The 16,984-nt window shown below is 40.6% G+C and overlaps 1 protein-coding gene across 6 annotated transcripts in view; it reads right to left on the bottom strand.

Moving 5' to 3' along the window:
• The window catches only part of gria1a (glutamate receptor, ionotropic, AMPA 1a), a 96,779-nt gene extending 82,261 nt beyond the window's left edge, over positions 1-14,518 (bottom strand). For 2 of the 6 annotated variants that reach the window (XR_015777298.1, XM_088081285.1), the window contains exons 1-2: positions 13,930-14,512; positions 13,652-13,786 (exon numbers count right to left, since the gene is read on the bottom strand). Coding sequence is in view for 5 of the 6 variants with exons in the window: in XM_088081285.1 (XP_087937411.1) it covers positions 13,652-13,786; positions 13,930-14,017 (223 nt within the window). In the remaining variant the exon portion in view is untranslated. Of the gene's footprint in view, positions 1-13,651; positions 13,787-13,929 lie in introns of all 6 variants that reach the window. The other 4 variants (XM_088081287.1, XM_088081286.1, XM_088081288.1 and 1 more) reach the window with 4 other exon arrangements.
• Between the last annotated feature and the right edge of the window lie 2,466 nt (positions 14,519-16,984).

Here is a 16,984-nt window from a genome sequence, read left to right as displayed (position 1 = left end):
AAGGAGGAAAAGACAGATGAGGTAGTGAAGTGAAGATAGAAAGAAGGAAAAAAAATGAAGAGAAATATGGCATGCTCTAAACTCTTAAGCTTCCACCACTGGGAATAGCAGTGATCAGAGCAGCTGACCAGCCAAACAGATCTTAGATTAATGTCGGGAAGCGTTGGATACTCATGAGAGATTACATTAGTCGAAACGGGGGTAATGGAAGGTTAATAAGGATGAGCCAAAATCAAGCGTGTCTTGAAAATGTAGGTGAGGGCGGACAGAAGGCAAAGCTGGTTTCTGGAGAGGAGAAGAAACAGAAGCATTAGTGTCTGCGAGAGGAGATGATAGGGAGACCGCTGCGAACAAAGGGAACAGATGCCAGCCTAGCAGTGGGAAACGCAGGGAACACACAGCGAAATCTAGATTTCTCCTATTTCCTCTAAGTAATAAAACAATGGCACCGCATCGCCTCATTAAATGGGTAATCGAGGGTGTGAGAGCACTCCCCTCGGCTCCAAACACATCTCTCTCTTCCCGTGTCTCACTCTCTAACCCTCTCACGCTAGGCCGTTGTCTCTCCTCCTCGCTGTTTCTCATCGTGTTTCCAATCTGGTTTGCCGCGGAGCCCTTCCGCCTGCTGAATAAATGCTTACCTGGGCAGCAGGTCAGAAACCCAGCCCAGACCAACTCCTGTCAGGGGGTATGGAAACTCCAATTATCTCCTTAACAATCATCCCTTCGCAATTATCTCCCCATCTGCGTATCAGTGTCGACAGGTGCAGAGGGATGGTCCTGCTCACACTCTTTCTTTGACAGAAGAAGTGATGGAGGTGGATATGTGAAGCAAGACAAGTAAAACACACTACATGCATGCTAATTCAACACTATACTGCTGTATAAATTAACAATTTTCCTCAACAAATTCCAGCTGAGCCCCTGGGAAATGAAATGTTCATGATAGACTTGAGCAGAACCAGAAACGCTGCATTCATTTTCTTACAACTAACTAGAGCTTGCAAGCAACAGTTACCGTTACTGCTGATAATCTGTTTTTTTACTTTTGTGATCATTTGAGATTAATCACTTAATCCAGAAATCCATGAAATGAAAAATGAAAGCATTAAATCCTCCAGGGGACATCATTAAATCAAACTAACGTGTCATTTTTGCTTGATAAATGACTGAAATGAATAACCAATTATTATTAATTAATTTTCAATCACTTCAGAAACAATTCATTGATCATTGACCAGATGGTCCTTTGGTTAATACAATCAAGTAAATACACAACAAATACAGGTACTTCATCACACTGACACACAAAATTGACAGTTTACCAAACCCCTCTGTCACAATGTATAATCATAGCTTATCTCAGCTGTAACCAGGCACAGCAGGCGAGCCAGTCTTTGGTTTCTCCACGTTGATGTGGTATGCACAAGGCTTTAATAGGAGCATTTGGCCATTCTAAAACCAAAAACACAAGAGCAAAGGAGTAGGGGCCTGTGTTCACATGGCACTTTGATTTTCTGAGCACAAACATCTTTTTTTTTTATTGTTACCAATGAGAAAAGAACATCTGGGCCACCTCCACAAAGTGTTTTTTTCAGGGTACTTCATCTTTTTTGCGCAGCCACTCTGAGCACTTCCTGTTGGAAATGTCTAAACTTTTCAGAAAGACACTTTTGCGACACTCATGCTTCTTCTTTTTTTTTTTTTTTTTTTAAATGCAACCAATCTTATGGGTTGGGACTTGACATCCCGGTAACTAAGAATATGGAGGCAAAGCTATTTCTGGCTGTGTCTATCCAAGCTGTATCATATGTGGGACAAAAAACAGAAAAGCACATTTGTTGGGGCAGACTGGCTGAACATTAATGTTGCTGGCAGGGTTGAAAAGGAACCTATTTGTCTACCAGCCGCTGTGACTAGTGGAATTCAAAAGCTACCAACCCCTTAATACATTGCCATTGTTTTTGCCTGGTGGGTGAACCAAATCTAGCAGCCACTTGCATATTTTACCTGCATTTGGCAGGTGGCTGGTGCTAACGTCCAACCCTGGTTGCCGGTGAATGTTGGGCTTTTATCGTCATACTGAAATCTTGTACAAGCTCATCAAGTATCATCATCAAATGATCAGTGCCTTTTTTTTTATGAAGCGCTGGGATAAGGCACTCTTCAGCGCCCTGCCACCAATTTTCTGCCAAAGAAAATAGCAACGTGGACCCTCAGGGACACATAAATTGCACAGGCACAGCTAACTAGCTTAATGTCTAGTTGCCAAACACTAATGTAGCATTATTTTTTCCAAAGCCAAGTAGCTTTTCATTAGCTGAGTCAGAAAAGTAAGACTGAGTTTTTAACCAATCAGCTAGCTATAAGAAAACATTAAGACTTAATTTGCAAAAAAAAAAAAAACCCGATAGAAGCCATTCTAAAAATTAAAAAAAAAAAGCCAACACTGGTTTGATTTGTATTTTCTGGACTGCACAGACAAAAAAAACATGAATTAGAGAAAGAAATAAAAATGGAGATCTCTTTTTGCAAATTAAGCCTTCAGTGTTTGCGACAGTGTCATAGACAGAAAAAGACAATCACCAGCTAGAATTGAGAAGCTTTCTACCTTTGCCAAAAGTCAAAAACTCTTTGTTTCAAAGATGCCTTATAGTTTTAAATAAATCTGCCATCGACACTATGATAAACTGCTGTAAAAATGAACTATTTGTTTCATCTTAAAAAAAAAGTTAAAATTTGAAGTTGACTGAATTTAAGAAGACAAGTTGAGGTAATTATGTAATAATGCAACTCATCTTTTCAAATTCAGTCAACTTAAACATTGAAGGCAGCCCTGACACTCACTTTTTTAAGTTAAATAAAGTATATGATTTTTACAGTGAATATCCTGTGCCAGAACAGAAAGCTTGACAGGCGTAGCAACAGTAAGCAGTGGGGGGGCTGGACTTAGCAAACAGACAAATATATACAGTATAAATCCATGCATTATTCCTGTTCACTGATTTGTAGCATGAGCCTAAAAAGCTGAAAACACCCACACAGTAAAACCGGTGTGTTAAAATCAGTGATGGTAGGCAAATGTTCAAATATATGAATACATTTTGTCTTACTGCCTATAATGCCTAACCAAGTTTTGCCTCCAACTTTCATCAATTGTTGCAGGTCTGGTGTCATGGCAAGGCAGTCATTTAGTACTGCGAGTATTGTGCGGCTGTGCTGTCACTGCTAGAGCAGCTACACTATGTCACAGTGTTTAATATGCTCGTAGGCTTTGTTCCTCATTAAAGTACACAGAAGCTCCTGAGATGTACCGTATGACAAAAGAGAGACTTGCTTCTGTCTTTGCTGCGAAAAAACATGACAGCTGCCATCATCCGGCGCTCGTCCCTCCACCCCGCAGCACAAATCCTGGTCCTCATCCCCCGAACACATTGTTTTCTAATTGCCAGCCCCACACGTCTCGGCTCAGACCTCCATGTCCCAGCTGCCATTACCTCCAGAGACGACAGATTTGTTTTAAATACTTGGTGAGCTTGTATGAATACAGAGAAGGATTGGGAGCAGGCTTAGAAAGACAATGAGGAGAACAAATAGAAACAGAGCGGACACAGTGTTCAGTGGAGTGTGTGTTTATGTGGTGAAGTGTATGTGTGATAAAGACTGGTGTCTTGTCAACACAACCGAATTCCTCCTCAAGGCGCTGGATGGCCATTGGGGTTACTTTTATGTGGCAAGTTGTTCTTAGAAAATGGTCACACAGCAGGTGAGGAGATTAAATGACAGGTTGCTTATTTTCTCCTTCCTAACCATTTCTCTCTTCCCTCAACCCCTGCCCCATGTGCACATTTCCTCTTCCTTTCTTCTGCAAAGCAACGCAGGCACACACAGAAATCTCTATCCCCCTTCTGCTCCACACTCTATCACTCGGCTGCTTGGGGAGCAGTTTTGGCTGATCTACATTGATTGCTATGGGCCATTCTCTATCCCTGGCGCTCCAGAACAAAAAAAAAAAAAAAAATCCAAGCCTTCTCATTCATCAAACCAGCACCTGCCAGACTCTAGCCCAGGAGAACAACCGTCAGTTTCTTTTCTTTTTTCCCCCTTCTCCCTCCATTCTCTTTGTTTTCTCCTCGACAAATAACTGTCATGTCCTGAACAGTCAGGAGGGAGCGGTGATCTGCTATTCGTCCGCCTTTTTCAATAACCCATTGAACATTCGGTAATCCCTCTGAACATGCATGCACTGTGGAAGTCAGTCACCACAGCTGTACCTCAATGACTGACACAGTAGCTACACAAAAAAAATACAACACCCCAGAGCCTCCCTGACACCAGCCACCGGGGCTGAAATTGCAGCTTAACCTCCACCCCCCCCACCCTCTTCTTCTTAACACTTCCATCCCAGCTCAGACTCTCCTTTCTAGGGTGTTGTTTGCCCCTGTGGGGAAAGAATGGAGCAAAGAGGGTGAATATAATAACTACAGAAATAAAGTTTCCAGGAGACTTTTTTTATTTCAGTTTCTCCAGGCAGATCTTAGAGTGCTGCATATTTTTAACAGCGCTTAACAGAGTTAGTTCAATTGTCTTTTTTCCCCATGTAGTTATTATTACATATTTATGCTTATAACTCCATGAAGTGATAGCAGTGGATGTGCTGCATTGAATAATACATTAAATGCATCTGCTCGAGCTCTGTCTCTTGTTAGCTATTGTGTGTGCGCAAGAGTGTGACCACAGAACTTCGCAAAGCAGTCTCACATGCGTGTGCACATTTCTGTTCAGTCGGCAGAGCAAGAAACTGCTCTGATGAGGAAAACTTAAGCAAGGTAAATGTTGCAGTAGATGAACCCCAACCTTAATTGTCAAATCTTTTCTTTGAATTAGTGGATAATTAGGTCTTTCAGGGCCATAAAAACTATTAGAATAAAGCAGGAAATTATCTCCTTCTTTGGTTGACCTGGTCACGACCCAACAACAAACCCCATCAGTGACGATGGATCACAAGTAAACACTGATTTGTTTTTAGGGGCCACAAGCCAAAAAGTTTGGATATCATTGATGTGAAATACTATTTTTTCAGGTAAAACTGAAAGTAAACACACTTGAAGTATAGTAAGTCAAAGCTGTATCAAGAGGTCAGTGTGTGAGTGATAATTTTTCCTTCACTTCCTCTTTCAGTTTGGATTGGTTAACTTAGCGATGTATCTTAAAACCCGCCTAACTGACTGTTTTGTTTTTGCTCTGTCTGATTTCCTTTTTGAGATGACACAATGTTCCCCAATTAAACTCAAGGTTAACTTGTGGAGTGCAATTATATCCATTATACTGATAAGAACAATAGACAAAACCAGACAAAATAAACTGTAATACCATGATATCTTTTGTTTTATGTTGAGTCACACCCGCACCAGTCTGTGAATAATCTCTCTGCCTCTCAGACCACATACACATGAATATCTTTTCATTTTAAAAGCAAAAAGTGTCTCTGTAAACAAGCACCATTTCAAAAAGAATCTCTATCCATATTAACACGCCAGACAACACATATCACATGACCAATCACATACAGAGGACATGCACGTGCTGCTGAAAACAGGAGGCAGACTGTCTCCTCTGTGGTTGGTTGCTTAGTTACAGAAAATATGGCAAAAAGCAAGACCAATAATTTCTTTGCTTGAACTTAAAAAAAGGTGGATCTACTACTGAAATTAACACATGATTATAAAGCAGTCGTTAAAGAATATGACTTGTTGCGAAGCCTATACGGTGACATATTAGAGCAGTACGAGGAACGTTATCCATCAGCAGAGGAAGCCATGGCAATGGGAAAGAAGCAATGTTAACCAAATAAAAAGTCTGTATGCCTAGTTGTAATGTTTTAGCTTCACACATTGTGACTGATAAGACCTAACTGGGAAGCAAAATTGGGTGTCTGTGTCATCGTTTTCAAAAGTCTCTGTTTTAGCCCATCTAGACTGAAACGCAACCCCAGAGATTTACTTAAACTACAAACTAAACTTACAGACAAACAAAAACTGGGTTATTTTCAAAGGTCTCTGTTTCAGGGGTTCCAAAACGGCAGAGTAGTATGGATTCAGGGTGCAACTGCAGCAGTAGATATGCGTTTTAGTGTGGATGTAGCCTCTGTCACTTCCATTCAAACCACTCCTAATAATAAATTCAATAACTTATTTAATAAACTCTGACCTTCAACTTGACATTAGTGCATAAAAATAAGTCCAAAAATTTGCACGGGTATTTCCTTTGCAAAAGCCTAGCTGTCTGTCCTGATGTTTCTTTTTAAGGATTGAATTATTAAACAAGTGTCTATATAAGGTTACAATATCAGACTAAAAAATGCAGCACTGCTTCACTCAATATTTCCTGACTATCTACATCAGATCCATGACTTCACATCCTGTTTTTTTCGCATCTGAAAACAAAACTTACAGCCTGACACAGAACAATTTGATCAAAAACTGGATAAAAACATTCAGTGCCACAACAAATATAGCTACGACAGCCGATTTATCGGCTAAACATCGGTATCAGCCAATGTTTCCCTTATTGACTGTTATTGGCCTATCAGCAAATAAGATGACTTTCACCGATGGCAGTGGCCTATGCTTTTCAGTTACATTATATTAATTTCGCACAGCCTTGAAAGCAGAACTTGAGATTAACAGCCACAAACTTTAATTAATGAGCAGGTCCAAGAAGAACAAAATAACTATTTACTCCAGTCAATAAAAATACGGATTGGGTGAAGATAAATTATAACGTCCTCATGATGCATTCACTGTAAACTTGTAAAATGAAGTTTAAGTAAGAAGCTTGTAAGAAGCAATTACTGTTGTTTGAAGGAGGAATTTGTTGATGTCCTCACAATGATATAATAAAATAAATATAATATAATAAATATAAATATAATAAAAACTGATATTAGAGAGAGAATTACGACATACACAGTAAAAAGGCTTTTGAAGCAGATGCTATTTTTTTATATTTTAAAGATGTTTTTTATGTGAAATGTTATATTAAATGTTCTTTCAGAAATTTGTATGATTGAATTTGTGCTCATTCAGTGGTAGTCTAATGAAGGGATGGAAACTGTTCAGTTAATTTTTCATAGTGTAGATTTCTTTGTTTCCATGGTACAAAAGGGGAAATAAATCTCATTTAATACAAACTAACAATATAAAAACACTGATATCGGTATTGGCAATCAACTTGTTATTTTAAACATCAGTATCAGCTCAGAATGTCAAAATCAGTGCATCTCTAGTTTTAACTATAATGTTTATACTCATTATTCAATGTAAATACCACTGACATCACTGATACTATAGTCTTGATTTATCACCAACATTCGATCAGCCCAGTACTTGACCTCTACCTGTACACACTCTCTGTGACACAGACCTACATACATCCCATCAGCCAACAGTAATTCATATCTGTCCTCTAGGCCCGCCCAAAGGGAAGCACCCCCCAGCCTCCTCTCATCTGTTCCATATTGATTGGCTGAGCAGCTCTCTGTACGCTGCTCTGTTTATTGATTATGGCTGCGTCATAGATTCACCTCGAGTCTTCTTTAACCGACCCTCAGAGACCCTGGGAAATACTGCTGCCTACATCCCAGTGACAACCCAAATCGTCTTCTCCATGAACACTAATTAGTCTTAATGAAAGATTTGTTACCACGATGCCTGAACTGGACACAAAATCAAATGCAAGTTAGTGACTGGTGGAGCCAAATATACATCTAATTCTAAAAATTCTGTCGTTAGGTTCTATATTCTTCAGACAGATTTCCTACCAAAAATAGCCAAAGCTTAGCCTGAATCTCACCACACACATGTCGGATATCAAAGAGAAGGGTAGATAATATAGGCGTGAGCCTGCAGGGGATTTGACATGAAGCTAGCGATTCACTGACGTCCTTATTACAAACCAAGTCAATAGCAGATTATGGTAATGTGGTATCTAACTGAGGGGAACAGTGACTAATATTCTCCATGTACATACAGCATCCCTGGCAGTTATTTTTAACCACTGGACACATGTAAAATGAGCCAGTCCAGCAAGTGCTTTCACTGAACATGTGAAAACAAAGGTGCATATGGAAAAAGAGCTATTATCCATGATAATAAATGCTAAAAATACAGGCACTCTGCCACTTCATGACTTGTGTATGTGAACGTAAGAGAGAAGACAGAGAAATTCAAATTAGCTCCAGTATCCTGTCTCACATTATGCCGACAGTGTCGCCATCATCATTACTTCCCCGATGACTCCACAGACACACACACAAATGAATCACTTCGCCATTAACATTCGATGTCTCTATCTATTATGTTTTTCCTTCTCTCTTGTCTTGATTTTCTCTGTCACCTTTGCCCTAGTCCACCCAACCCCTGAGCCTCCTGCCCCCTGCTCTTTAGGCAGGTGCCAGCGAGTGTGTGTGAGCATGTGTGTTTTTGTGTGTGTGGTGGGAGGGCTTGCTTCTAGAGGAAGTGGCTAGTCATAAGAGCCAGCTGATGGGTATCACCCTCATCCGGAGCTCCATTCATCTCCATGCACAAGGGCCCATTCACCCGCTGCTTTTCACACTTGCCGACCCCCAAGAGCCCTGGGCACATTCCCACACTCACACGCTTTACAGAGGTGAACTGTCACTCACTCAAGACATCCTACACAGATGCCAGAACAGGCACCCAGATGCAAACACGTATACACACATGCACACTCCTCCACACAGGCATACTAAATAGAGACCCAGGAATAGGCTGCTTTTCTCATCTGACTCATTATAAGCGGGCCCTAGGGCCCTTCCTTACAAACAGGTCTCTATAGCTTCCACATCCAAAAACTCTTTGAGAACGAGTGACACACAGCAGGAAGAGGTGTCACTTTCATTTTTGCCATCTCCCTCTGCTGTGAATCTTTCTGACATGCCTGTTCCACAGCCCACCATCATACCCATGGACTGCGGTGATATGCGTGACACACTGAAGAAAAGATGTCATATTTGATGGCAGAAGACTGAGAGGGTTGCCTGGATGGAGAGAAAGTCTGTAGATATCCTGAAGTGCTGACAGTGCCTGGATCTAGTTAAGCTCTGGGAAAACCTGAATATTGGCAGTGATCCTTAATCAAATTATCAGTTTCAAATAGTTTCCTGACATGGTAATTGATCATTGTTCGTATTTCTTTTGCAAAAGAGCTGCGTTTACACTCACACAATTTTTACATGGATTTTAAAAGAAAATCTAGCAATGTTCTCATTAAAAAAGACAAAGAAAAGGTAGTTAACAGAAGGTACGCCATGCTGCATGTTGGCCATTTGAGTCCAAATCGCCATGTTGTTCTTTAACTGTATGTATGCTGGTGCTGCTGTCTCTCCACTGAGTGCACACTGTGACTAAGACATCATTGTACCCCCTCCTCCCTCCTTCCCTCCCTCTCTGCTGCTTTAGGCACCATGTTTTTTCCACAAGCGACATCCCTTGAAACGTTCAGCCGCAGCCTGACCCTCATATTCACATCACATTCCCTTCTGAGCAGCGGACCTTCTCATTAATGAGGGCATTTTGGGTGTGTTTACATTTCATTACACAGCTCTCGGTGGGGGTGGGGGTTTCAAATGTGTTCTGCAGCTCTTTAAATGCATTCCTGCAAAATTGAACACACTATAAAGCTCTGGACGGGAGGAACTTCATAAAGTCTGTTTTTATGAACAGGTAGTAGAATCATACTAAATAATGTGAAATGCGTGTAATGTGTAGGGATATCTCCTATTCCCCAACACACAAGAGCAAATTTCCTTTTTGTGATAGTGTTCGACATTTGCCAGCAGCTAGCACTCAGTGTCTATAAATCTGCATGAGTGCTGTTGCACATAATGCTTTATTTCCAATCCAATTCAAAGCTCATAACTAACTCTCATAACAACTGCTACAACCACATTACATTAAAGTTCTGTGTGGGAAAGGCTTCTAGATTCTCTGATATGAACATTCACTGGCCTCTGTCTCTCTGCCAATCAGGTTGGAGCATTTCCAGGACTCTAAGGCTTGGTCCACAAGGACGCACATTTTTTAAAACAGGGTTTTTTTCCCTCCTTTGTTCTAAAAAAAAAAAATCTGAGAAAAGATGATTTGACTTGAACGGGATAATTATTGATATCAACTGATATTATTATTAGATTTTTATCTTGATAGCATTTTAAGCCATTTGTCCAGCCCTATGGAGGAGTGATTGCATATTTATGTGGAAACTTGTAAAAAGTTAGCAAGATTAGAGCCTGAACTATTTTAGTTACATCTGCCATTGCACAAAATGTTGCCTCATTTATGATGCTTCACAAGCCAAATATACACAGCAAAAAACATTACCCCTGCCTGCACGTCAACACTGAAAACAGAGTTTCTGAAAATGTTAAATCTGGACAGTTTTTTTTCAAAACATTCAATTTAATTGACCTAAAATGCAGTTTGCTTGTGGATAAAATGCCAAAACAGATAAAGAAAGAAATATACCTAGGTACATGTGGACAAGGCCTTGGGTAACTGAGCTAGCTTTGTGAGATATTTAATGAACAGGTGTTCAATGGGTAGTAGGTGGATTTCTGCTCAGTTTTCTGCAATTGAATGGAGTTTTAAAAAGCTGCTTGTTGCTATAATCTGCAGCTACCTGTTAGTACCAAACCTTTGTATTATTACTATTATTATTATTATTATGTGCTTTTAGAAGCCTAACACTGTTTAGTATGCTGTTCCTCCCTGTTTAGTGTAGTAGTTTAAATAAGATCCAGAATCAAGACAAGCCAGCAGAGGAACCAAAGACCCAACAGATGAGATAAGACTGAAAGATAAGAGTCCCACACAGGGGAAATTCACAATATCCGTAAACTCAGTGTTTAGCACACTACAACTTCAGTGAGGGACAATGCAGACGTTTGTCATGCACCATGTTACACACTCTACATTGTAAAGCTAGTGATTTAGTTGATGAGGACCCTTCACTTTCCAGTGCACTCATCAGCAAGCACACTAGCCCTCCACGCTGGACAGTAGTGGGATCCGATCAAAGAAATTCAAAGACAAAGTGATCATCGTCTTTCGACAGCTGACCAGCGACAGAGACAATTTCTATGAGAGTAGGTTCCATTCCCAAAGCTACAGCTACGTACACTACAGAGGGAAAGGATGAGACATATAAACAGCAGAAGCACATTTGTGATCACTGCCAGTTGGGATAAGATATTCATGAGATGGTGAAAAAGTCCTTTTATGTGGACAAAGGTCTCTGGAGATTTGGTTCCCAAAAGGAGGAAGAGGCCAAAGCTCTGGTGGTGAAGCTTGGCAATATCCTGGCCATTACAAGATTCAACCTACAGCAGTGGGAAAGCAATAACTCGTCTGTCAATAGCTACCTTCTTGCAGATGCTGGCTCTATCCTGCACTGACCTTTGAAACCAGACTCCTATGAATCCAGACCTCCTCACATTGGAATTGTTCATCAGAAATTTTATTTCATGAGCACTGCCCCACTGCTGACACTATGATCACCATGCAGAGAATCTGTAAGACTTTATAGCTAATATCACCTCTGAGGGTATATTGTCTCCTTTACCACTGAAGCTAAGATCTTGATCCAACGTCTTTGGGACAAGAAAAGATAGTGGGACGATCCAAGGCTCCCTGAAGACTTCTTACATGCATGGCAGACTGGCAAGCAGGGTTACCAGACCCCTAAACGATATCACTGCCACAATGCTATTTGAGCCCAAACATTGACACGTCAATGTTGTCTTTTGCATTGCGTCAAGGAGTGTGTACTGCTCAGTGGCTCATCTGGTCTCAGAGAGCCCTGATGGATGAACTGAGGTTTTAGTCCTCACAGAAAGATCTAGGATTGGCACCAAATTCCAAACCACAGTTAGAACGGTTTGCTGCTTAATATTACACGTTTTCCATTGCTGCTAAAAAGGGTAAGCAATGAAAGCTGTCTTATATTCTAGATTGAAAATTTGAGGCTGTCAGATTTCTCCTGGTGATGTTTACTTGTGTAGATCTGAAGATTTGATTAATATTAGGTTGTATTTACTCTAGGCTAAATATTCTTGGTTTATAGCACTGCTTTGTTCTTGAACCATACACTAACCGAGTGCACAAGTGAATTGTGTTGGCTGGTGTGGTAACAGGTATACATAAAAATCCTAGAAAACAATTCAATGCCTCATCTCTGAACAGACGTATGTCTCTATTCAACATACAGAACCAGAAAATTTAAAGCATATAGAGTTTGTTCCTTAGTCTTTCCTTCATTCTGAGCCACAGTGATGCTCAAATTTTGTCTTTTGAAAAAAATGCATCATCTCTCCATTGATCATTCTATGAGCTCCGATTGATATCTGCAACTGCATCCAGGCCAGTGAAAACGGAATAAAGACCAGTTTTTAAATGCCAGCCACGTATCAAAGTGGAAATGCTAAAATCAATGTCTGAAAGAAGTAATCAAATGTCTGTCACTGAGACACACACCTGGCAGAGAGTCAGGAAGGCACAGTTGTCAAAGGGTATCTCCTGGAAGTGTGCGACTTCACTGTAGTGAGTGTGAGTGAGCCACAGGCAAATTCAGAGGAGTCGAGGATGGAAGGAGAAAAGCACGGCTGAAAAGCCTCAAGGGTGACAAACTCTTGTCAGAATACAAAGGAGGGATAAGTGCAGGGTTAACAAAGAAGAAACAATTTCGACTGGCATTTCTTTTGTCTCGCTAAGACATGGAGTTATGTTTGGGTGGCATAATGGCACACATTATCACCCACAGGAGAATGGCGTCCTCACTGCTCTGACCAAGTAATTATTTTTTTTAACTTCCTTGTTGACCATAAATCTTGCATCCCATTGCCAGCATGCTATTATCTCAGTTGAAAATGCAACAGCTCTTTCTCTTGAACATATACTCTAATAAAGATCAGATTAGAAAAATCAGGTCCTGAAGTGCTAAAAGTTGAAATATGTATTGCGCAACCCTGCGCGCATGTCTTTGTTGAGGTTTTAGGGAAGGATGGTTTAATAGTGTGCGTTCTGCCAGAAAAAGATAATCGGATTGTGATTCGTAGCTAATTAGATATGCACTTAAAGAGTCGTTTTCCCTCTTTGTTCTCATCGCCTGGGAGCCCCGATCTGCGCTCTGGCTCTTTGTTTTCCTGTTCGGTTAAAAGAAAGAAAGAAAGGCGCACTGGGATCAGCGGCAGCCGTTTTCAAATTCATATAGCTGTAAAACCTGATGTTATATGACCGTTGGGTCTCTACTGCTGCTACAGAGGTTGGTTTTAAATCCCCGTGGCTTCTCCAGAGCGCAAAATCAGGCTGCAATCACGCAGAGGAAAGCAGCAGAGAAAAGAAGTCCTTTGCCGTCCCACGCAACAGTTACCATGATAACCCACTAACAAACGGGAGTTTTATCAGTAGGCCTATATTTTTTTATGCGATTATCCTGCGCATGTTTTAAACCCGTGGAGTTCAAAGCGCTCTTTACGAAGTCGATCAACAGATTGAGGGGATGGAAAACGGGCTGCACACACAGAAAATGCAAAACGCCAGTAAGCATAATCTGCTTCCAGTGAGGTGATACTTACAGGCATATGTCATGGAGAAGCTATTCCCCATCTTGACCATATCCACCTGCGGCACCAGTTTGGGGATGTCCTGGTGGTGCGAGAGGGCGAATCGAAAAACCTCATATTCGTGCGATTCGGTGGGGAACAATCCTCCTGTTGAGCAGCAAAGAAACAGGAGTTAATGTTGGACCCGAATCAGAGGGAAAACACATAAATCAAAAGGAGGCATGAAGCAAACTTGGAATAAAGGTTTCAATGCTGAGACAATAGGTCTGTTGCGTGTGCGCCATTCTCACCTATATTGATGTTACTTGGAAAACTTGAGCTTGATCCCAAGCACATCCCCAGTAAACTGGTGTAGAGAATGGTGAAGCTTCGCTGCATATTTCCTTTTGCATTGGCGAAGGGAAAAAGAGCCGAAATCCACGCATAGGTTTGTCCGTGTGTGAAGTTAAATCCCCGCGCGTCTCCGCCACTCCTATCGCCTCCTGTTAGAGCAGCTTGGACACCGACATCGATTCAACACCGAGACAGTTATCGCAATGGCGAGAGGAGGCACCTTTCTCTCTCCTCTTTTCCCTCTCTCTGCTGATGCTCTCTTGTCCTTGGCTGCTGTTGTATGAGACGGAGAATGACTTCAGCATTAGGCGCACTGCAAAAAATGCGTCCGTTTCTGTTTTTAATGCTGTTGAGCCTCAATGTCAAATTTAATATTTTTTATTTTCTCCTTAAACGGCGGATTTCTCCCTCAGTGCGACAAGATGATTCCACTTGTATATTGTTTGCTGGGTAATTTCGCCTCTTTAAATAAATGTCTGGAAATAAGTGTCAGTGCAACAAGGTAGATCAGAGCAGATTGCTCATAAAGGACATGACATGTCGACACATTGCAAACATCAAATTTCGCAAAGGAAACAAGGGACATTTATCACCTTGCATGCATGTCTTCACCTCCGAAAAAACAAAAAATGACACTTTCACTGTGAATGCTTTACGCAAATGACTCGTAGGCTGAATATTTTTTGCAGTGTACACCCTCAGCGCGCACCCACAGGTCCCTCGGGAGACGCACGGGATTTCATGGATATCCATTCACTTTCCCGCACTGCAAAAGTATCCAAATTACTACCTACAATGAATTTATAATGTGCTTTTATTTTGAAGTTAGTTATTTTGCATTTATCAAAACAATTCAAGATAAAAGTGTGCGACCTTTTTGGCTACACTGCATACTGAATTTCTTTGAATAGTTACACAATTACCCAGCAGCGATTTTAAGGATATATGAAGCACATGTAGGGAAATGTAGGGCTTTTAGCTTCTGCAAATATATAAAGCAAATGTTACAAGTTTTTGCAATCCAGTTTAGATTTAAATCCTTACATTACTTTATATGTTTGGGATACTCAGCCTGCTTTGCCCAGGGGCCACTTTTGCACAATAACAGGAGGCCAGTAAATAAACGATCGTTGATATATTTATCAGTATATGTACTAAATGAATTGCTTGTCTAAAATGGTTTGACATTTGCTATCATCACTCATCTTTTCCCAGAAGAAAATCCAGTCTCAGCAGCCCCACAGATCAGGTGCATGCAGGGGCGTTTCAAGGATTTGAGGACAGTTGGGGCTTAAACAAGGTCTCTGTCTGGGGGTCAGCGGGATCCAGTGGTGTAGTAGTTGATGAGGTATGATGCAGGTGAGGGAGAAGGAAGTTAGTATATTCTCCTATATATTCCAATGGCTTTTTGGCTGATGGGTGGGTTTACTGTAAAGATCTAGAAAATCATGTGACTATACTTCATATATCTGTGTATAACCTCCACTACACCACTGGTGAGACCTTCCATGTCTCTTTTTTTGTTTGTGATTAAAAAAGCTCAATTTTGATGCTTTATTTATGCACTCTGGCACGTTATTTACATCCAAAATACAAAAAAATTCCTTGTGTCAAACAATTTATCTTCATTGTGAATTAGAAAATGCTCGGCAAGCCAACATGCACCATATGTGACACGTAGGCCAGAAATATAACACTGTGTTAAATCAAAGGATTTTTTTTTCCAATTTTTCAACTTTGAAACTCAATTGTCAAACCAACATGGACAAGAAATCCCTCAAGCATTCACAAAAAAAGGGAAATTTGAACATGCCAAATCCATAACAACTGAACTCCATCTGCTGATGAAGATCATGTGACTGAAAGCTTGAGAACAGCTACTAAACACATCCTCTTGTGAGTCTGTTTTCTCAGCTGCTGTTTCCAAAATCAAGAGTGAACATGTAATCTCAATTTTATCTCTCTTTGCAAAGAGAACCAAGTTTAATCATCAGCATGTGGTCGCTTTGGAAAACATTTGACACAAATGGTTTTGGTTCAGCATTTCTAGCATTATGAAAGTCTTGCTGTATTATTTACAGTTTATCAAAACAAACTTAAAACTATGTTGACTGACAGGTTACAGTATTACAATGTGTCTCTGCAGTAGTTTAGATGAAACCACATGATGCTGTCAGTTGTAAGAAGACTAAATATATATTTTTTCCCATTTATAAAATCTGCTCTTCCTTCCAAGTCCTACATTTCTAGCTTGGTTAAAAGAAGGCTTAGATGAGTCATTCTTGCCTTTGCTTGGTCAATTATACAGGATTAGAAAATAAAAACAATAAATGGATGGAAATGTCTTCACCAGGGATAGCTGCACACTGATATCATGGGAGCTCAAGCACATGGGATTTGAAATGCAAGAAAATTTCTGGAGTTCTAGAAGTTTTAGAATGGGGATGTAAACTCTGGATAATGGGCTTAACATTACCAGGATTTATTCTTTAAACTGGCTAGGTTAAATATAATTTTTTGGGAATTCTGAATGTGAAAGAGGGCTTTTGCTTTGCATGCTCCCCCCCTCCCTCTCACAGTGCAGGACTGGCAAACAGCTGATAAGGAGGGTTATGATTCACACCATGTATTTACAGACAGCTACAGCCAATTATTTCCCGAAGAAAAGGTACAAGCCTCCGTGCTTTTGTACACACTGCAAAATTAATAAACACTGCCGATATTCACATGAGATTGATTGCAAACCACACTCTGGTGCAATGCCCTGGTGCTTCTTTAGAAAGTGGAGTGGTAAATCCTGTCTTTGACACAATTAGGATTAGAGATGAGCTCACTTATCAAGGCAGGGCTCTGTCTTTAGTTAAAATCACTTATTGTTTCCACAACACGAAGGCATCCATTAACACATTTCTCCCAGAAAATGAAATTTAGAAGATTAGAAGGTTATGGTGAATTGGAGTTCCAGTGTTTCCAATTGAGCAGGAAAAATTCTGATAATCACTATGACACTGA

The sequence above is a fragment of the Plectropomus leopardus genome, chromosome 8, assembly GCF_026936395.1.
Source record: "Plectropomus leopardus strain MGB_pleo_1.0 chromosome 8, ASM2693639v1, whole genome shotgun sequence".
Lineage (NCBI taxonomy): Eukaryota > Metazoa > Chordata > Actinopteri > Perciformes > Serranidae > Plectropomus > Plectropomus leopardus.
This window is presented reverse-complemented; position numbering and strand designations above follow the sequence as displayed.